The sequence below is a fragment of the Saccostrea echinata genome, unplaced genomic scaffold, assembly GCF_033153115.1.
Source record: "Saccostrea echinata isolate AGI-Se365-2 ecotype Australia unplaced genomic scaffold, CSIRO_AGI_Sech_v1 ptg000023l, whole genome shotgun sequence".
NCBI classification, from domain to species: Eukaryota; Metazoa; Mollusca; class Bivalvia; order Ostreida; family Ostreidae; genus Saccostrea; species Saccostrea echinata.
The window spans coordinates 687,989-709,104 of record NW_026889772.1 but is presented as its reverse complement, the minus strand read 5'-3'; the positions used below and the strand labels follow the sequence as shown (position 1 = coordinate 709,104).

At 33.9% G+C, this 21,116-nt stretch overlaps 2 protein-coding genes and 1 pseudogene across 3 annotated transcripts; 1 reads left to right on the top strand and 2 right to left on the bottom strand.

Moving 5' to 3' along the window:
• Nucleotides 1–728: 728 nt before the first annotated feature.
• On the bottom strand, nucleotides 729–5,197 carry LOC133191023 (uncharacterized). 2 transcript variants are annotated; one of them, XM_061326681.1, is made up of 3 exons: nucleotides 4,981–5,197; nucleotides 3,953–4,318; nucleotides 729–3,843 (listed from the first exon to the last, which is right to left on the bottom strand). In XM_061326681.1, the coding sequence occupies exons 2-3, from the start codon at nucleotides 4,308–4,310 to the stop codon at nucleotides 3,455–3,457; spliced, it is 747 nt and encodes a 248-aa protein (XP_061182665.1). In that variant the 5' UTR covers nucleotides 4,311–4,318; nucleotides 4,981–5,197; the 3' UTR covers nucleotides 729–3,454. The 2 variants fall into 2 exon arrangements, with proteins under 2 accessions (XP_061182665.1, XP_061182664.1); XM_061326680.1 differs by lacking the exon at nucleotides 4,981–5,197 and having other exon boundaries at nucleotides 3,953–4,961.
• LOC133191022 (17-beta-hydroxysteroid dehydrogenase 13-like) lies at nucleotides 5,084–12,035 on the top strand. Its single transcript, XM_061326679.1, has 6 exons — nucleotides 5,084–5,336; nucleotides 7,424–7,663; nucleotides 8,491–8,597; nucleotides 10,466–10,603; nucleotides 11,295–11,411; nucleotides 11,517–12,035. The coding sequence occupies exons 1-6, from the start codon at nucleotides 5,124–5,126 to the stop codon at nucleotides 11,608–11,610; spliced, it is 909 nt and encodes a 302-aa protein (XP_061182663.1). The 5' UTR covers nucleotides 5,084–5,123; the 3' UTR covers nucleotides 11,611–12,035.
• A 999-nt stretch (nucleotides 12,036–13,034) lies between these two features.
• LOC133191326 (metalloproteinase inhibitor 2-like) lies at nucleotides 13,035–17,285 on the bottom strand (annotated as a pseudogene).
• Between the last annotated feature and the right edge of the window lie 3,831 nt (nucleotides 17,286–21,116).

The following is a 21,116-nucleotide window of genomic DNA, read 5'->3' as shown; positions in this document are numbered from 1 at the left end:
TGCCCTAGACCCACTGGGGGCTTCAATGCAGCCCCCAGACCCCCTGCCTTCTACTGCCCCCCTCCCCCGTCACGAAATTCCTGGATCCGCCACTGGATACTACGTTTCTGGATATAGAAATATTCTTGTTGCTCAAAAATGTAGAAATTGCTACTCAAACTCGATAGAAGACGAAATTCCTTTTACATCTGAATGTCCTAGATACGAATCACACAATAAGAACTTTAATATTTAATATATTCAAAATCATCGTTTAGCAGAATATATATCTAATTAAATGTTTTCAAACAAGAAACAATATTATCATAGGATGAATATAACCAGTACATAAATATTTGAATTATTGGGAGATATGTTGCTACTTTTGTATGATTGTTGTCTCAAATTTTGTCATTTATCTTTTGGAACTCTAACCCTCTATATTGTTTGTTTGTTTTTTTTCTCTTATTTATGTTTGATGTTTTGTTTTTATATGTCCTTCATTTACTTACTTAAATTTCAGCATCACAATGGCGGATCCAGAGGCTAGTTCCATATTCAGTCAATGTTTGATAAAAAGATTAACAGCATAATTGAAATTAGATAATTTAATGAATGGATGAAATAAAATAAAATAGGGCAAAAAATGAATAAATAAAATCTGCTGAAAGAATGATTAATTTTATTCTGTTTTCTGACATTATGACATTCAGGACACGGGTTTTAGGAAAATTTTGGATATTCACCTTTAAAATCACCGAAATTGAAAACTTTCTCTTTGTTGCCAACCTATACAGTGGCCAATCTAAATCCGGATACTAGTAAATTATCGTGCAATTTTGCACATTAAAAAAACAACAAAAACAAATGCTATAAGTTTAATACAAATCAGATGATCTTGTTGATTTTCTTTTTTTCGAATCTGCAACAGTTTTAAGGAATATTATGAAATATGGAGATAACGAACAGTATTCAAGCTCCAAAGTTCATTCAAACAATCCAAATCAGGAGCAGGCAAACATGGGCCTCTAAAAACATCAGAGGTGGGATATAACAACAAAATTATACAACATTTACTGGCGGATCTGTATTCCAACAATTACATGTCATATTCAAAGAATTATAGAGGCTTGGACAAAGTTGCATTGCCGTTTTGTTTACAATTTTATTTTTCAATTTTTATATTAAAAAAAAATCATAATCAGTGTAATAAATTGAGCTTACGTGAAATTTCGTAAAATTCAATGACAACGACACTATTTATAACATCACGTCAAGCATTTAGAGATGAGCTCAGTTACTGTTAATGTTTACGTTCTACCGGGTGTGTTCGATTTGTTTACTCTGCACACACCACTGAGCACGGACTGACAATATTTGTGAGCTGGTTTTGCATTTTCACATTTCTACTCTGAATTTTCTGGATCATTTTAATCTTTTGATATTTTAATGTTTTTCATCGATTAACAAATTTTCCACTTTTCTTAGGATAAAGTTTACCCCGTGAAAGTGAAAGGATGTGTGTCCATCAAACGCGTCCCAAAATTCGTAGCTTCAAAAAATACCCAACCCTGAAGTTTTTAAATACGCTTTTATAATATTTTGATGTGAAATGCTCTAGCAACATAAAAGTCATGATATGCTGAAAATTCTTTAAAATATTAACTTCAAATCTGTGTGCATGCAAGACCCTTTAAACACAATGTAATGAAGATTGCATGTTCGAATCCGCTACCGCTTCTCAAACTACTGAGCGTCAGAAATGTTGAGATGTAGCCGTGAAACTATTTTTTGAGTCCTATACAGAAGCTTGAATCTGATTGGCCAAAATTTTTATGTTTATTCATACTTGAAAGGTACTCGCACTGACGCGAACCTCTAGGGAATGTCGTTAAATGTTTAAAAGCGATAGCTGATTCGGAACATCTAAACAAATTCATTAAAATAAATCATATCTGGTAAAAAGCACAGAGCAACAAATGAGAAACCTTTTAACAGACATCAGATTAAAAAGTTTCATGTCTACTTCGAAATGCTAAGACCGCGGAACATTAACTGGCAAAATTGGAAATATGGAGCTTACGTCTTTTCCATCTGTTACAGTCAAAACATTTAAGGACATACGCAACGTACCTTACCTACTGATAATTTTTCGAGATATTCTTAATTTAAGATTATAGTGCCATCAGATGTTCGTAGACAAAAAATCAGCATGCATTACCAGGGGTTTTGAAAAGATATCAATTGATGAAAATTCTTTTATAACTCAAAGAAAAATATACAAAAATTACTAAGCATTTATTCTAGATGTTTTGTTTATCCTAACTTGTTTTAGAAGAAGTGTACAATAACATATATAGACATTAAAATGTAGCACACAGTTCCTTGAAGTATTGGAACTCTTCAACTCCAAGGAAAAAGACTATAAAGTACAAACTACGTTGCGTATGTCCTTAATGATAGCTTATGAAAAGGGCGGTTGCAATTCGACACGGACGTCCGTGAAAACATTTGATTGAAATTCTAGTTTGAAATTCATCTTCAATCCACCTGAGCTGTTTTCAAACGCAAAGTGTGATTGTATGATCCAAAGACAAATAATTTCAATTCCAGACTACATGTTGTTTGAAATTCATATTTATATGAGTTTTTTAGGCTATAATTTTAAGGACACGTAAAGGTCATAGAAGACAGAGATTATTAGTCCCCTACCGGTGAAACCAGAGGGGACTATAGGTTTCCTCTGAGTCTGTCCTTCCGTCTGTCCGTCTTGCTGTCTGTCCGTCTGTCTGTCTGTCCCTCTGTCTGTCTGTCTGTCAGTCTGTCCCACTTGGTTTTACGCACTTTTTTCCTAAACGCTTGCAGATATTGAGCTGATTTTTGGTATGTGAGTGTATCTTGATGAGTTACAGATCAAGTTTGCATTTCGTTCCGCTTCATTGATTTTTGACGGAATTACAGTCTTTTCAATTTTTAGGGGTTTTCCGCAATTTTCTTCTAAACGCTTTCAGATATTGAGCTGATTTTTGGTATGTGACTTTACCTTGATTAGTTATAGATCAAGTTTGCATTTCGTCCTGCTTCATTGATTTTTGACGGAATTATGGCATTTTCAATTCTTAACGGGAACCAGTTTACACTTGCCGGTAGGGGACTAGTATTGCTAATGCAATACTCTCAGAATGCTTGTTTTTTCAGGGGATGGCCATTTGATTCTAGAAAGGGGAGGGGGGTCAAAAAATTTCACATGACATCTAGCGTAGCTGAGGTGGATTGAATTTCAAACTAGAATTTCAATTCAATGTTTTCTCGGACATCCGTGCCGAATTGTACCCGCACATTCCATTGTCTATCATTAAATGTTTTGATTGTAACAGATGGAAATGGCGTAAGCTGCATATTTCCAATTTTGCCAGTTGATGTTCCGCGGTCTTATCTTCCAGTTTGATAACAGATCAATTGTAACAGAATGGCTTCAAAATAAGTAATGCTCATTGAGTAGCGATTTTACAAATTCTGAGTACAGTAGTTTCCCTGGACTGTACTGCGCAGCTGCACAGGCCATCGCCAGCGGAAGGAAGTGGTCTAGTGTAGAATGAGCCTTAGAAAAGCCTGGGGCTGACTTATAACCCAGAAGTCTCTCCTTTCTCTCTGAGGGGGAGTAATTCTTGTTAGTAAGGACATCATTGAGCCATAATTTGACGTCCTTTGCCCATTTTTCTGGTTCAAGACTTTGTCCTAAGGAATGTGTAGCAAAGCCGCTACCGATGATCAAAATGTTATCGTGTCTAAGTGGAGATAGTGCTTCTGCAATCTTCAAATGGTCACTCATCCTCTCGTTTTTTAACAAAGAGACTTGTACAACTGAAAATTTATTTGGAGATTGACAAGATAATAATTAACATAATGACATATGATTCTATGTATTTGACTAAATGTTAATAGATCTTATGCAAACCTACAACTAACGTACCTGGAATATTCGCCTCTGGGAAGACCAGTTTCAGTGGAACGAACACACCGTGGTCCAGGCCTCTTTTTGTTTCTTCTTCACTCTTTATTCCAGCATCTTGGAGGCATTTTTTCACTTTTTGTGCAATTGAAGGTGCTCCCACAACAGGCCAGTGTATTTTATAGGTCTCGGGAGGGAAACCTCCGTAGTCATAGTACAAAGTGTGTCGACTCCCGGTATGGACGGTACAAACAGACTCCTCCCAATGGGCACTAATGACCACCAAACAGTCCGGACGTCTCAGGTCCTGCGTTTTTGTTAATGTTCTTAAAAACTCAGCTGCCTTTGAATCCTTGTCCAGACCCTTCAGTAATGGCATTTCTTTCGCTGAAAGGAAGAAAGAAGGTCCTCCGCCATGAGAGAGAAATATCACTGGTTGTGATGACATGTCCGTACGTGGGTACTAGTAAATGTATCCTCTTTAGTCGCTGAATACTGTATACATTTGTTTAAAAAAAAGTTTTATATCTATAAAATGAGCAATGAATTCATCATTCAATGAGACGATCTCTCAGAAAAGGTTCTGAAATATGTTCTGGATTTTGACCTGAATAGAAACAGTGAATGTGAAAATATATATAGATTTAAATTAAGGCAGAAGACTGGCTAATAATGACTTCCTACAATTACGCCCCTTAGTATCTTGGGTCACAAACGTTTACCAAAGTGTTTTAAAAATTTAATATATCATGCACTTTGACATGTAGCGGCTGTTGGGAAACTGAAAGTCGAAAAAAAAAGATATTTATATATACAGACATACCACGTTACTGTGATTCTCATCGCACAAAATAAAAAATAAAAATGTTGTTGCAAAATTAAGGACATATACTAGTCGGAAACCGAGCAAATCCTTTAACAGCTGACTGATCGAGCTGTATTTAACTGTTTCGTGATCCAACAGATTTTTCTTTCAAAGGTGCGGGAGCGTCGCATGCAAAGTCAAATGCGTTTCTATATAATCTTAAAACAAAATTTAGAAAAATTACTTGTTGATTACAGTTCAAGCATTTTAAAGTGTACATCTCTTCACTTCCCTTGTCACACGATAAACAGCTGATTATTAACATGATCACCCAGCTATACAGAATAAATCTTCCTCCATCCCCTGAAGAGTTCCACGTAAACAACGATGTTGAAAGTGATCGGCAGACTGCTCTTTTTGTTTGTCCTCGCGATATATTTTTATATCTTGGAAATTTTTAAGCTTTTTTCTCCAACAAAAAGGAAGGACGTGCGTAACGAGATCGTGCTGATTACCGGGGCGGGACATGGAATCGGCAGGGAGATCGCTTTGGAGTTCGGAAGATTAGGGGCGCGGGTTGTGATATGGGACATCAATAAGGTATCTTATTTTTAAGTTTTCACACAACAAATCTCACAAAGACAATGCTTCTTTATTTAATTTTTTTAATGACAAAAAGGTGATCTTAACATTTTATTGCATTTTTTGTTAATCTAATTTACTGTAAAATGAACACTGTGTTGAATTTTAAAGGGGCGGATTCATGCGAACATTCTAGCTTTCCCCGTTCTCGTATTGTGTGCTTATAAATTAGTAACTACTGAACCTATCTCAGTGATATTAAGAAAGAATTCTAAATTAATAAATAAATGGATCAAGTGGTGAGAAAAAGATTAAAAACAAACAAACAAACAAAAGACAAAAAGTCATTCGTAAAATAGCAGATATATATTTTATAGGCTTTAAAAATTATGTGTAAATTGTTTATAAGTATTTATATAACATGCATATGCTCATGAAGATGTGTAACACTGATGCCTGTGTGGCAGCTCATGAACAAGGTTAAAGTTTTTTTTTCAAATGTACTAGCAGGTCAGTCTTACTCCAAAGTCAAGAGGTAAAACATGTTGTTTCCTAGAGAAAGGTCTTGGAACAGTCAATAGGGAAAAAAATAGTACCCAAAGAAGGTCTTGTCACAAGGACTACATATGTCAAATATGAAAGCCCTAGCATCAACCTCATAAAAGTTATGGACAATGTTAAGTCTTTGAGGACAAACTGATGTGCGGACCAAAAAACTATGTATCCCCGAAATCTTCGATTGCGAGCGGGGGGGGGGGGGGGCATAAACAGAATTAAAAACGTGAAATTTTGAAATTTTACATCAATAATTATTTGTTTAAAATTAAAGGCGCAGCCTTTACGAAAAGAAGTTTGTATCTGTCAATTTGTAAAAACCACAGATGACAGGAGGATATATGTCCTTGAAGTAGTTGCTGTGTCAGCCTTAGATCACCTAAGGTGTCATCTTCCCATCTTAAACTCATTTACGTATATTATCTTAGTTGATATTTAGATATTCTGACGAGAGAGAGAGAGAGGGGGGAGGAGAGAGAGAGAAAGAGGTGTCAGATTTCCGACAGTTATCGTCACACCATTGACAAAAATAAAGTATGAGGGTTCAGATAAGGTCTGTATAATATATTTTAATCACCCCTGTAACACGTGTGTGTACACTATTAACAGTACATACAGGTATCTACCTGTAATCTCGGTCGGTCAAAATGTGGTTATACATTGTGAACGGGCATATTTTAAATCAAATGACAGAACAGATGCATCTTTTCTTTTATCAATTGTCCAGTTAACTGTCCATAAAATTTTACGTCTTTTTTTAGGAAAAGAAAAAAAGGTACGAACAGAAAAATATACCAACTTATAGTATTATTACATTACACAGTATTTAATACTATGTAAGATGAGGTATTGCTCACAATAAGTGATGGTACTAATCCACAGTACCGGTACTAATCTGTATGGAAGGTCTTCATGTTGTATATGTAAAGCAAACATGACATAAAACGATATGAATTGATGTAAGGAGGGTGTGTTTGAGGATTGCATCATAAATGAAAAAAAAAATCATCAATAGCTACAACGTAGAATAGATAAATAATTTTTTTTTATTATCGTGATTATCTTGCATACTGTGTACTGCTTTCCATAAATAATTAATTACGAAAGAAAATAAAAGGCATACGATTGTTTTAGATTTATTTTTTAAAATTTATCGACCTGTAATAAGAAATGATACTGTACAATAGTCTTAAATGTTCTGATAAGAACTTGTTTATCTTTGTTGGTTTAAAAAGAAAAGAAATCGATAAAAGACCTTTAGGAATGAGGTTACAAATCAATGACCTAGTCCTTGAAGAAAAATTTTTAAAAAATAGGTAAATGGAAAAAAAAAAGTAAGAGTGTTGTCAATATTCAGAAATCAAAACACATTTTATTTTGTATCCAGATAGTTAAATATGTTTGCACATTTAACACGATGATGTCTTTTTCTCGACAACTACCTTTTTTTGGTCGTAGATCTTAAAAGGGTTAAGACTAAGTTCTATTGCGATAGCAAGATAAAACTGGATACTTTTTAAGTTTGGTGTAGTTTTCATTTACAACTTTAGAGTACAAACGATGCAACAGCGGAGGAAATTAAGCGTAATGGTGGTACGGCGTACGCTTACGTTTGTGACCTGACGAAGACGGACGACATTCGTACGACTGCGGAAAAAGTTCGGAGGGAGATAGGGGACCCATATATCCTCGTCAATAATGCCGGGATACTAACAGGGGGAGAACTCCTCAAACTTAAGGAGGCTCACATCAGGCGCACCTTTGAAATCAACACCTTGTCCCATTTCTGGGTAAGAAGTATGAACGACTTTTTCTCAATAAACTCACAGACGAATTCGGGTTTATTGGATTATGTTTATCGTATTTTGACAAAGCTCATAACCTCGCCAGGGAGTACATTCATCAAAGTAACACCACCATAAGTTGATAGCCATTTGAAAGTTACAGCAATACTACATGTACTGTTGCACAAACGTTTCCTTGATCAGGTAGAAATTACTGGTGGTTGAGAACACGCATTTAAAGTAGGAGAATGATGGAAAGAAAGTGGGACCTGGGGTGAAATTGGAGATCGAAATTCTCATTTAATTAAAAGAAAAAGGCACATTTTTCAACATTTATGTGTTCACTGTTTTGAGGTTTTTAAAATTGCATAAAAGATGAATATTTTTGAATATATGACGTCACAAGCTATGGAATTTCCTGTAAATAATTCTAAATGGAGGACAGTAAGAATATTGTACGTATATGGAATTAGAGTTCATAAAATGTAAATTAACCCACCGGTTTTGTATCCATACTCGTGGCTAGAGATGAAGCTTAATGACCAAGTCTCATTCTAACATCCTGCTAATGCTCTCCTCATTCCATATACATATATATTGATTTTAAAGAAAAAAAATTGAGCAGGTTTTCCTTGGCGATAAAAAGTATACTTTTGATAATAATTTTATACTTTTTTTACAAAGATCATTTCAGTTGGTAAGTACCTTGCATGAAAATTACATGTGTTTGTAAAAATGTTAACTCGATGTGCAACTCTTCTATATGTTAGCCTCCACCAATGGACAATATATTGACTTCTTTGTAATATAGAGCTTTCTCGTGTTTTACACAGACTTGTCAGGAGTTCATGCCGGCCATGCTTAAAGACAACAGGGGACACATAGTAACGATAGCCTCCATGTCGGCAATGTCGGGTACGGCATACCTCGTAGATTACAGGTAAATATTATTTTAGCAAGAATTTAGATAGGAGTCCGTCTGCATCAGCAAATATGTTTACATGGGCGATCTTTTCATAGTATCTTCAAACTTCACACAGTGGTAGAATATGATTATTTTTTAGCTTACTTCAAAAAAGTTGGGGGAGCTTATAATTATGTAATGCCGTCGGCGTCGGTGTCACAAGTAGAAGTTTTTGTAGCAGAATCTGTGCCCTATATAGATCAGAGATGCAGCATGGGCGATCCTTGTAGAATGTTTCATTGTACCAGCTAGGTTTCAGATGCAGCATTTTCAGCCAAAGTTTTTGGAGCATGTTAAATTTTTTTTAGAGCAGGTTAAATTTTTGAGCAAGTTTTTGTAGCAGGTTAAAGTTTTTAGAGGAGGTCTCATATCCAAGTAACTATAAGCCCTATATTGACCAAACTTACAGGGATGATACATCTAGATGCACACTGACAGACTTGTTTCGGATTCTGGATTTTATCTATATTTTCCAAGTTAAAGTTTTGGAGCAGGCTCATTCCAATTTAACTCAAAGCCCTATCTGGACCAAACTTGCATTGAATTTGCATCGAACACTGCATGTCGGACTTGCTTCGGATGCTGAATTTGACCTACATTTTTTTGATGAGTAACCAGGTTAATTTTGGAGTAGGCACATGTACTTTCCAGTGTAAATTCAAGCCCTACCTAGGCCAAAGTTTGATGGATGATCGGCTTGGCCATGATTAGGTGTCCATGTTGGTTGCAGATTAACGACAACAAAAAATAACTTATGAATAAGTAAATAAATAAATAAATAAATAATGTCAAATGAAATTTATTACAAGTATGTTCTATGTAACACTACGCACTTTTTTCTTTGCAAATTGTCTGAAATTCTGTCGAGCGGTTAAAACGTTTTCACTCTTACTATAGTAGCTTCCCTAGTGGGCTACGGACTATATACTGTCCGTCTGCATCAAAAAATCTGTAAAACTCAGAATTCCATTCTACTTTTAAAAGTTGATTTATTTATTACCATCTTCCAGGGCCCGTAGGAAGCAATTTCAGTTGGGGGGGGGGGGGGCACAACCATACATTTTCAGTTGAGGGGGCACTAACAACTAGCAAAAATTCCTTGACAATCAAAAAAAAAAGGTCATCAGACTTTTTTTATTGAGGGGGCACAAGCATATAGTATAAATGCTTTCTATAGAACTTTATATATCGGCAAAATTATTAGGGGGAGGGGCAAGCCCCCAGTGCCCTTCCCCCGGTTCCTATGGCCATGTAATCCTTGGAAGACAGTATATACAGAACTGAAGTATTCCACATACTTCGAATTATGCACTTCCTCTTTTCTGTGATTGATAGAAAATGCAAAAAAAATTCTTTTCTTTTTTTTTTTATTTGGTTGAAATGTTCTTCAACGCACGGAGAATAATTTTCTGATGGTATAATTTACGTATTCTATCGAACAAATTCACAAAATTTCCAGTCGCAGAAAAAAGAGAGAAACGAACAAAAGAAAATTACAATAAATTGACGATTTTTTATCGCCTTCGATCACTAAGAAAGTTTTTCGAAATTTCATAAACAACAGAAATGTTCTTTTATGCATGCAACGTTAAATTCCGTTGTGTGTGTGTGTGTGGGGGGGGGGGGTATGGGGGAGTTTAGTTGTTATTTATATGGTACGGTTGATGCCTGAAAAAGCTGTTAAATAGAAATCAAACCTAGGAATTACATTAGAATAATACAGCCTAATACGTTGTCATTTTTACGATTGTTCCTAAAGATGGCAAAAGTTAATTAACAAAGATGTACAAAGATGTACTAGTAATCATTAATAAAAGCTACAGGTATTTACTTTATTTTTTTAGTTCTTCAAAGTATGCTGCTTTAGGATTTGCTGAGGCTTTGAATGAAGAACTTAGAACTATGGGTAAAACTGGAGTATACACAACCACTGTGTGTCCTATGTTTGTTGATACAGGTCTTGTGAAACAACCAAAAGATAGGTAAGGGTTTATAATTCTTATAAATCTTAGAGATACGCCAAACACCACCAAGAGTTAAATGTATTACATCAATCACAGGGTATTTTGCAGAACTGGTAGAAATTTATAGCAATCAGTCGATTTTTTACAGAGAAGGTTAGACTATTAAACCAATGGGTATTTTACAGAACAGATAGAATATATGTTTTTAACCAATCACTGGACATTCTACGAAATTAAACCAATTATAGGGTATATTGCAGAATAGAAGAATTTTGTATTTCACAGAACAGGTAGAATTTTTGGGTTTTATACAGAGCAGGTAGATTATTAAACCAATCGTTGGATATTTTACAGAGCAGGTAGAATATTAAACCAATCGTTGGGTATTTTACAGAGTAGGTAGAATATTAAACCAATCGTTGGGTATGTTACAGAGCAGGTAGAATATTAATCCAATTGTTGGGTATTTTACAGAGCAGGTAGAATATTAAACCAATCGTTGGGTATGTTACAGAGCAGGTAGAATATTAAACCAATCGTGGGGTATTTTACAGAGTAGGTAGAATATTAAACCAATCGTTGGGTATTTTACAGAGCAGACAGAATATTAAACCAATTGTTGGATATTTTACAGGTAGAATATTAAACTAATCGTTAGGTATTTTACAGAATAGGTAGACTATTAAACCAATCGTTGGGTATTTTACAGAGTAGGTAGAATATTAACGCCTAAGGAGGTGGCTTTAGCAACAGTTGATGGAGTACTAACCAATGAAGAAATAGTCTACGTGCCTGGAAGAATGAAATTCCAAATGTCTCTTTCTGCGTAAGTCATAGGCAGTACAATAGTTTACTTTATGCTATATATATACATGTATTATACATCGAATTTTTTAATCTTGAAACTGCTATTTTTCTTTTCTTTTTTCAGCTTTTTCCCCAGAGACATGATAAAGTATACTAAAAAAGCCTCGGGTTTGGGCATCGAACCACAGTATGAGCCGACAACGTTTAAGACGGACTAGGATATGATAAACACGTGCAAGTGTTCCATTAATTTTGTCTGCGATATGAATGTTCATTGTAAATGAATTAAGTGTTTTTAGATAGACTGCAACGGTCAAATAATGACAAAAGTTATTCAACATGGATTGTATTACATACGTGTACTTAAAATGACTTTTTAAAGCATAAAGAATATTAGTTTTGGACTTAGTTATATTGTGAGTGCCATTGCTTTATATAATTTATATAATAGTTATATAATACTTTATATAATGGTAAGTTATTTGTCGTACTTTCTAAATTTGTCAATCAGATATATTGTGTATTGATTGGGGATGACAATGGTTTAATCATGACCTCGAGTGGGTTTGATAAAAAAAAATTAAGCATCTATAATTGATTTAAATATGATAATGTCTTTACACAATAAAACAATCAAATTTGATGTGAATCTCAATTTTGTACGGTACACCAAGAACAGACAAAGGGCAGAGTTTTATCAGTTGGAAAATTTATAAGGAAAACAATCTAGTTAAAAGTACTGAATATAAGATGAAGATAGCGATGTGTCCTTAATATTGAAGATGTGAGTCCTTAGTGTTATAAATATTTTATTGTGAAGTTTGCTGACGATGCGCAAGTTTTGATTAGAGTCCTACCATGAAATGTGCTTTTAGAATATTGTTCTTGAGATATTGCAAGTCTAGACCGTTAATTGTTGTGAACGACTGGTTATTGCTAGAAGTCATTGAAGCTGAATGAAAATACTGACCTTGAAGTCAGATATGGAATGCGGATACATGTAGTGACAATGGCTGTTTTGTAGTATTGGTATATACCATGAAAATTCAACGATTTTGTGTAGTTTAAAAAATAATAAGTGAAAATCCTGACTAATGATATGTTGATTTAGAAGCACAAACATTTATGGAGATTTCGATAATTCGACGTTTACGTGTAATGTTAGAACCTCATTGGAAGTGATGAGTAGCCTTAATATGTTGTCTCCAGTCAGCAAAGTCCTATTGCTAAGCTTGAAAAAATGATATTAAAGTTCTGGGCGGGGAGGCTTCACATACATCACGTACATAGAAGGTTTAGCATTTAAAGGGAAAAAAAGTTTTATCGGAATGTACCAATTATAGAAATCTTTCAGTATTCATCGATTTTATTTCTTTATTCAAAGATATAGTTTGTACATTAATCAAAGATTTGAAACAAAACCATAGGTCGGCATTAGAGATGTCAGTTTGAATAGTTAGATTGGGTTCACACGGTACTGAGCTGAGAGTCTATATAGTCCTGACTTAAGGATGGCAATTTGCAATCGGTCAATCTGTTACTCAACGGGAACGATGGTAGTCGGTGAGAAATCTGGAATCGGTTAGTTAGTCGAACAAAAATGTGTTTAAAATTAAATTTTAAAAAACTGAACGTTGACAAGTTACTGTTTTCACATATTTATTGTAGCTGCGTTTAAGATAATTTGGTTCTCAAGGTTGAGAGCAGGAAGGAGGGTGTAATTGGTCAGTTTGCGAAGTGTTTTTAAAGAGTTAATTACTGCTTAAACATCATGTTAATTCCCAGTCTATCCTGTATTCAATTGCCATTCCTAATTCCTGTAAATGAATATAAACTGACGCTTATTTCCCAGGTCTATATGATCCACGACAGGCACGCGTGTCCCAGTCACATCCGTACTTTGAACTTGTACAGGCATTTTGAGTGTACCAGCAATTCCTATTAGATCTCATGATACAATGGTTACTTGCCGGGGGTGGACACTTCCTTCCATCAAAAGAGTTAGTGCAATCGACAACCTGAAAAAGTATAAAATCTCATTGAATATGTATTTTCAAAACATATAGACAATTTAAAACATTGTTTAAAAAAATGGTAATGTTTGTAATGTCTGTTACCGATATGAATATTTGATGTATCTTACTGCACATTTTGACTTTGAAGAATTACACTGAACTTGAAATTTTGCACATTTTTCATACATTTCAAAGAAGGACGCTAAAATAACTCGTAATGTAAAACAAACGTTGAAATGTTACTATTTATTTTGAATCAAATTTATATACAGAACTAGCAAAATTCTTTAAATGAAATGTAGAAATATCACCTTATTTGTCAGTATCTTGCAGAGATTTAAAAAAAAAAACTGATTATATTCAGAACATAATATGTTTAACTTAATTAATAAGGCCATCATTAAAATAATGTTTGTTTGTCCTCACATAGGGCTCATGGCGGTTGTGACAGGTGAACAAGGGAAGCTTACTCCTCCTAGACACCTGATCCAACCTCTCGTTTTCCAGGGATACTGGATTTATGAAATTGATCACTGTTCGCTATCTTCATATATTACATTTAGCAACGTTAACTATATTTCTTATTATCTTCGTCTTTAACCTTGTTATAGAATGAAGTTAATTCAATTAATGTCGAATAAGGAACTGTGATTTTAGACAAACTCCCTGATAACATAAAGAGCTTCTGTGTTATGGTGCTTTTCATGTACAATATTTCTATGCTTTAATTCATGGTAATGATAATGTTGTCTGACTTCTATTTAGAAGTATCAATTAAGAATATGAATAATCTTTTGTTCAATTAGTAACATGTATATAAGCATTGTTCTTCACAACTTATTTGAAATGGGAGCATAAATAAGGTGTATCATTGGTTGTACGAAAGCTAATAACCCCCCCCCTCTTAAAAAAAAAGAAAAGAAAGAAAATAAAAATCCAAATACATTTTTTTCACAGGTACTTGTGGACAGGACACCCCCCCCCCCCCCAAAAAAAAAAAATATTCCACCCCGAGGCTTGATGGACATTTCTTCACAAATTAAATTATTACACGTATTTATCATGTATACGGTAGGAAAATCGGGGGAAAAAGCAAAAGAATCGTTCATACAAAACATACGCCACTATGCATTATAAGAGAGAAAGATATTCCACTCCGGTTTATTTACATTGTACCCCCGCTGGTCTTTCTGGTTAAAAAAAATGTATTTATTTTATTTCAACCTAAAATGTCGGTTCACATTGTCTCTGCATATATTTCTGCAATGTAAAATGGGGTATTTTTTGCATGAAAGTATTATGCATTTTCCCCCGATTTTCCTATGGTATGCATGATAAATAGGTGTATTATATATAATTTGTGAAAAAATGTCCAACAAGCCCCGGGGTTGAATATTGGGGTGTGGGGGTTCCTGTCCATAGTACCTGTGCATTTTTACTTACATTGCAGCCACAGCTTCTCTTGTATATCCCGCGTGAGAAAGCTTTTCGCTGATATCTCGAGTAAGATTTAAAGAGACCATTTAGACTACATAAACCTGTAGTCCAAATTCCTCCTCGTATGCCGCCTAATGATAAATAAAACAAAATTAGAATGGAAGAAAAAAAATTGATTTCGTGTTTAATGTCTATATATGTTAAGTGATGAAAAATTTGCAATAAAAAAGTAATTTATGAATGAAATACAAGAAAACTCTAAAATGAAAACTGTATGAAATATAATCGTTTTTAATGGGTTTTTTTTTTTTTATCCTTTATGAAATCGTTTTGTTCTTGAAAATTTCTTGGCTTGAATTGCCTTTGTTAAGGATGATTAAAAAAGCTTCAGTTTCAAATTTCTTTCAGTTTACTGGCTCATCAGAATATCAAGTACATGTAATTAAGAAAAAAATGAGAGAAAGAGAGAGATACACGAATGAAAAACGTGTTACATATCAATATTATTTTTTCTTTAAAATGTGGCAGTATGATTTAAAATAGCAGATTTGCATCTATACTTATTTGCAATCTAAAATTATAATATTTTTCCAAACAAATCAGTACAGCTTATGTGATCAGCAGTAGTTACCAAGTTCCCATCAGACAGTTTAACAGATAAAATTGCAACCATTTGAATATTGTTTTGACAATAGATATAGTTTGTCTTATATCTGGAATTTACCTGTATTTTTCATTTAATAGATAAATTTAAGAAAGCAAATGAATAAATTAATAATTTTAATAATAATCCTAATTTAAGTTTCGCCATGCACTCTTCATTGAAAAATGACCATCGTACTCTATGCTAATCGAGCTGTGAACTCATTTAATTTTTATTTCAGTCTTGCACACATAATGTAATCAATTTGTAAAATTAATTTTACATAAGATTTAGCAAAGAGTCATATCTCTACTCAGACTGGTTCTCATTAGATAAATAAGTCGTGAAATAATGGCAAAATTAACTTGGCCAACTAAGCCAAGTATAATTAAATAGAGGATATCGGTCAATAAAGCAATAATACATGAAGATATCAATTGCATATGGAGCTTTAATTAAGTTTAGTTTTAGTTTCCATTTCTTTCCCTAGGTTTACGTTTCCCCTGTTCACCAGCTATGATACAGACTATAGCAAATAAGTAATTATCTTACCTGGAAATTTTTCCGTTTAGCATAAATTTTTTTCTACACTTGAATTTTAAATATGTGCAAAATGGGAACAAACCGAAACTTTACATCAAGTAACAAGAGAATTTTTTTTCTAAAGGATACCTTTTAGGGGGGCGAGGATGCATGTAATAGTAGAATTTGTGAAAAAAGGTCTCGCCTTAAATGTTTTTTTAATGGGTGAATCGATCTGTAGCTTTCTGGTAAGTTTGCCCAAAGAGCTACCGTTTTACGGCTGTTACGACTTAGTAGATAAGTAGTTCTTTTATCTGTGTACAATGAATTAACAAAAGTATTTGATCTTTAATTTTGTAATATTCCCTAATAATTTACTCACTGAATCTCACATTATCTCCAAAACATCCGACAATAAAACTTCTTAAATATTATTTTTATTAATCAATAATATCATGTACATGTAATAAAATCATCGAGGCAATGAATCCTACTTTTTCTTTAGATATTTACTGTCTACAGACATCTGATTTGATAAACTTACCTGCAATGATATAAGTCTTATTCAATTCAAAGTAAGAGCCACAAGCTGCACTGTTAGAGGCCGTGTATATAGATCTTTTTCCAAGGTTTGGGCCGTAACTGTTCTGTAGTAAATATCATGGTTATCAAATGCTCAGAATAAATTCTAATTCGTGAATTGCCTGTTACTGGATTCAAAAAATAGATGAAAGATTGTATGACGTGATGAAAAGTAGAAAAAGTTGAAGCATAATGAGATAAGTACTTTGTAATCTTCAAGTATATTGACTACATATTTCACTTCTTGTCCAAATTCGTTGTTACCCGGTTTTCGGTGCCAAAACCTTTGCCTTGACAACTATAAAAACAAAATAAAAATGCTTTGGAGAGATGGAAGAAATTAAATGCACGAAAACTAAAAATTAGTACAACTTTCCGCAATGAAAACAATAAAATTTGCTGGAATTGAAATAGACATCATAACTATTCTAACTTGAAATGTGACAAAGCCCTACAATATGAATAAATACACTGTAAACATATTTTATACCTTTGGTACTAATACGTATACAAAAAATAAAAATTAAAACAAGGTCATCATGACAAAGAACATAAAATGACTTACCAAAGTCCGAGTTACAGAACTGTACTTGAGGGTGCTGAGGTAAACAGGTGCATGCCTTAGAATAGGCAAAACAGGCAACGAATACTAAAGATAAAACAATCGCATGCATGATCGTTTCTCAAATGATACTGAGATTTCTAAGTCCTTGTGAATTTATATACAAATCTACAGTGAATTTTCAAAAACCACAGTCATAAATCAATAAATTAATTTTTAAATTTCATATAGAATTAACATATTGTGCAAAAAGAATTTTGACGTAAAAAGGAAAATCCCACTTAATAAGTGACAATTTATTAAAATATTCAGTTTGTTTACATGAACTCGTGTATTCAGAATATGACATTTTACAAGGCACAAATAAAGGAATTTGTCAGATCATATTTTTATTTTTGGAAGATCAAACAAAGCATCACAGTTGAAAGCAATCCCTGCAAGGATGGGATTTTCTTCACTTTTTAATCTTATTAAAGCAATTGTCATTAAGAAATAATAAACAAAACATAACTCTTCTGATTCATCTGTTAAAATATGTGCACTTTTAAAACCAAACGTTAAGTGGTGCAAATCGCAAAGTCTAATACTGCCTGGAGGCTAAAATGCTAATTACATTGCATTTGGGATTCCCCTAGAGAATTTATCTGAAAGAAATAATGGCCATCTGCGAACAAAATAAAAAAGAGAAAAGTCCGTTGTCGGTATTTCTGGTTAGAAAAAAACCCAAACTTTTTTTAATGCTTTAATTCTTGCCAAATTTAAGATATAACTACCAAAAGAATAGTTAAGATTAATTTATCTATAAAGAGAAGGGTCTTGGGTGTTCCTTGTCTATTTCCGACAACACTCTATGAACGATTTATTTTTGTTTCACAAAAGGATGGAAAATTGCTCTAAATAAAACATTTTTTAAATTCTATTTCAGGCATGATAAAAATTGACTCACAATGAAAACACTATTGTTAAGAGAAAATTTTAACTTTATTTCATGAATTGATATTTAATTCTTCTTTATTCTTACCTGGTTAGCATTTTGTCTCCATGAAACATGAACCAACTTGGCTAACGTTAGCCAAAGGCCATGTTAAGTATTATTTAGAGAACGAGACAGGTACTGTATCGTAGATACAAATTTGGGGTGGACGAGTGCGTAGCACGAGTCTCCACCCCAAATTTGTATCTACGATACAGTACCTGTCTCGTTCTCTAAATGATTTGTGACACGATCAATCAAAAAAAAAGCACCGCCCACTTCATACCCGTGCAGCATCCAAACTTCCGCCAGAGTTCGTTTGTTTTTTTCTGTAGATGAGGCCTCGACGGGGAGTATACATCCGCAGTATATATTTTTTCACGGACAACGTAAGATTTAGTCAGATTAGTTTTGACAACGGGGTAGACGTAACAGACTCGAAGTCAGTCTTAATTGATAAGGTGGACGATTTAACCTTGTTGTAAATGGAGATTGATCCTAATTTATTTCAGGGGTCTTAAAATCTCAGTTAACTATAGATACACATACAGGCGATACAGTTTATCGATGGACTTTGATGTTACGGATTTTTATTTTCTTATTGAAATGCGACATTAAAAACGAAGTGAAAGAGATGTGCGGCAGTCGTTAGCGATAAGGATTTAAGATGGAATTTAAAAAAAAAAATCCTGAAAAATAGACTTGATTGAGTTTACACGAGAAGAGTGGAAAATGGGCGGAGGGGGAGTGCGAATTTCACGTAATGTATGCTGCATCCGCGAACCCATTGGCTTTACTATTTTGAAGGGGACACAAAAAGCAGGGAAAGCAAACAGGTTTTCAGGAATTTCTCCAACATAGGATGTTTTCCATAATTGCGACTTTTCCTTTTCGTTTGGATCGAAATAACGTTTAGATTCTGTGTGGAATATTTTTTTAAAAAGTGATTGAGAAATTTTGACATTTTACATTCCTAAGGAAATATTTCTTCAAATTTATAATAGGAAAAAATCAGCTTTTACTATTTGAACGTGCTTTTGATAAATTGAATCAGATTTATCTATAGACCGTGCTGTATTTTAGATACAGAACAGTTGGCTAATACAATACAGTATACAGAGCTAATACAGAACGGAAAGTAGCTCCGCCCACTGTATTTCCGTTCTGTATTGCTAATACAGAACAGCAAACTTCAAAGAAAAACACCGCAATCGTGTCACAACTTTAATTTATTTGCTGGTCTTTTCTGCCAAGACATTAGGTTTTATAAAGAACCAACATTTGACGCAAGGATAGTTTATATGTACTCAAGCAAGGGGAGATAATTCAGTAAGAGTATGATCTAGATCGGTTTATTTAATTTTTTCCCCTCAAAAACACATGGTCCAAAAAAAATTACAAAACTTGAGTGATATCTTCCTTAGGAAGAGCACATTCAAATTCGTTTTAATCATAGTCTCATTTGGCAAAAATAACGATGGACAAGGATTTAATGTAAATGTAATGGACAGCTGTGAGCAGAGAAATATGGACCTTTGAAAACATCAGAGGTGGGATCAGGTGCCATAGAGGATCGGTCACATCCGCCTTTTGTCATGATCGGGCAAACAGAGAAAATCATATTCAATTCAGTATGAAAGTAGTGGCCTAACAATTTGTATGAAAGACTTCAGTCAGCATTTGACTTAGACACAGATTGTATATGCAAAGAAGGTTACGAAATGTTGACTTTGAAGGAGGTTGTAGATACCCTTGTATCATTTACTTACTTTTCAGTAATCTGCCTGGTTTTTAGAAATTGTTTGTTAGAAGAACATGCTCTTGCATATCACAGTCGTCGAAACCGTTTTTTTTTTTTTTTTTTTTTTTTTTTTTTTTTTTTGCAAAGATAGACATAATATAGGCATTGAACATTGGGGCTTAGGTTTAGCTTAGGTTTAGCCCCCCTTTCAACAGGCACATTTCAGTGCAATCAAAGAAAGGTAAGTGGTAGCGTTTGAAAAAAAATTGGTATTGAAAAAAATTCGATCGTACACCCCCCCCCTTCCCACGAAACAGAATTCCGGATTTGAAAAATATTTCAATTTTCTTTTTTTTTTTTTTTGGCTTGTCAAGTTTTTTCAGGTTTGAAATATTTTTTCTCTTTCAATTAGCACCCCCTTCAATTTGCATATCGAACCAATTGAAAGGAGGTGATAATAGTATATATGACTACATAAATAAGGAAAGCTGACGATAGAAAAGTTGAAGCCATCACGTTTATCAGAGTTATTAGAGTTAAGTTCTTAGTTTACTATTAATGATTTTCGCTAGTAAAATATCTTAATGTGAATCAGATGGGTCCAATTCCGCGGTGTCTTTTATTTTGAGTTCAAAGGGATATATCAAATCAACGTAGGAATTGATATATCTAATTGTCGTATTGAAAGCCACAGCAAGAGAATTCTTTTTTTCATATAGAAGTTTGTGAATAAAATTTGCTTCATAAGAATACAAAGCATGTCTGCTAATAATGAGGCACAATTAGTACCCATGGGATTTCCAACAGATTGGTGGAAAACCTGGTTTCCATTGACTACATTGATATAGTCAATGAGTCACTCAAGCATCCTTTTAATCTCAACTTCAGAGTATTTGTGTGTAAAATCAGAATGGTTTTAAACAAAGAAAGTTTGTAGATGACCAATGACAAGGTAGGAAAATTTGTGATTTACACTCTTATTAAAGAACAACTGACTTTTGATGCTATTGATTTCCGAAAATATTGGGATTTCAAATTTTTTAAAAGTTCTTTGGAGTATCCACATTTGAGTAACATCACTTTGTCAAATATGTTCAAAAAACCATATAGGTAAATCAAGGAATCACATAGGTAAAACCATATAGGTCAATCAAGGAATCACATAGGTAAATCAAGGAATCACATAGGTAAAACCATATAGGTCAATCAAGGAATCACATAGGTAAAACCATATAGGTCAATCAAGGAA

Excerpts from the sequence above, each read along its gene's own strand:
- LOC133191023 (XM_061326680.1), bottom strand. The coding sequence starts at position 4,379 with ATGTCATCACAACCAGTGATATTTCTCTCTCATGGCGGAGGACCTTCT. Across the intron at positions 3,844-3,952 it reads CCCAGAGGCGAATATTCCAG|TTGTACAAGTCTCTTTGTTA; the intron begins GTACGTTAGTTG and ends ATAAATTTTCAG.
- LOC133191022 (XM_061326679.1), top strand. The coding sequence starts at position 5,124 with ATGTTGAAAGTGATCGGCAGACTGCTCTTTTTGTTTGTCCTCGCGATA. Across the intron at positions 7,664-8,490 it reads ACACCTTGTCCCATTTCTGG|ACTTGTCAGGAGTTCATGCC; the intron begins GTAAGAAGTATG and ends TGTTTTACACAG. Across the intron at positions 8,598-10,465 it reads GCATACCTCGTAGATTACAG|TTCTTCAAAGTATGCTGCTT; the intron begins GTAAATATTATT and ends TTATTTTTTTAG.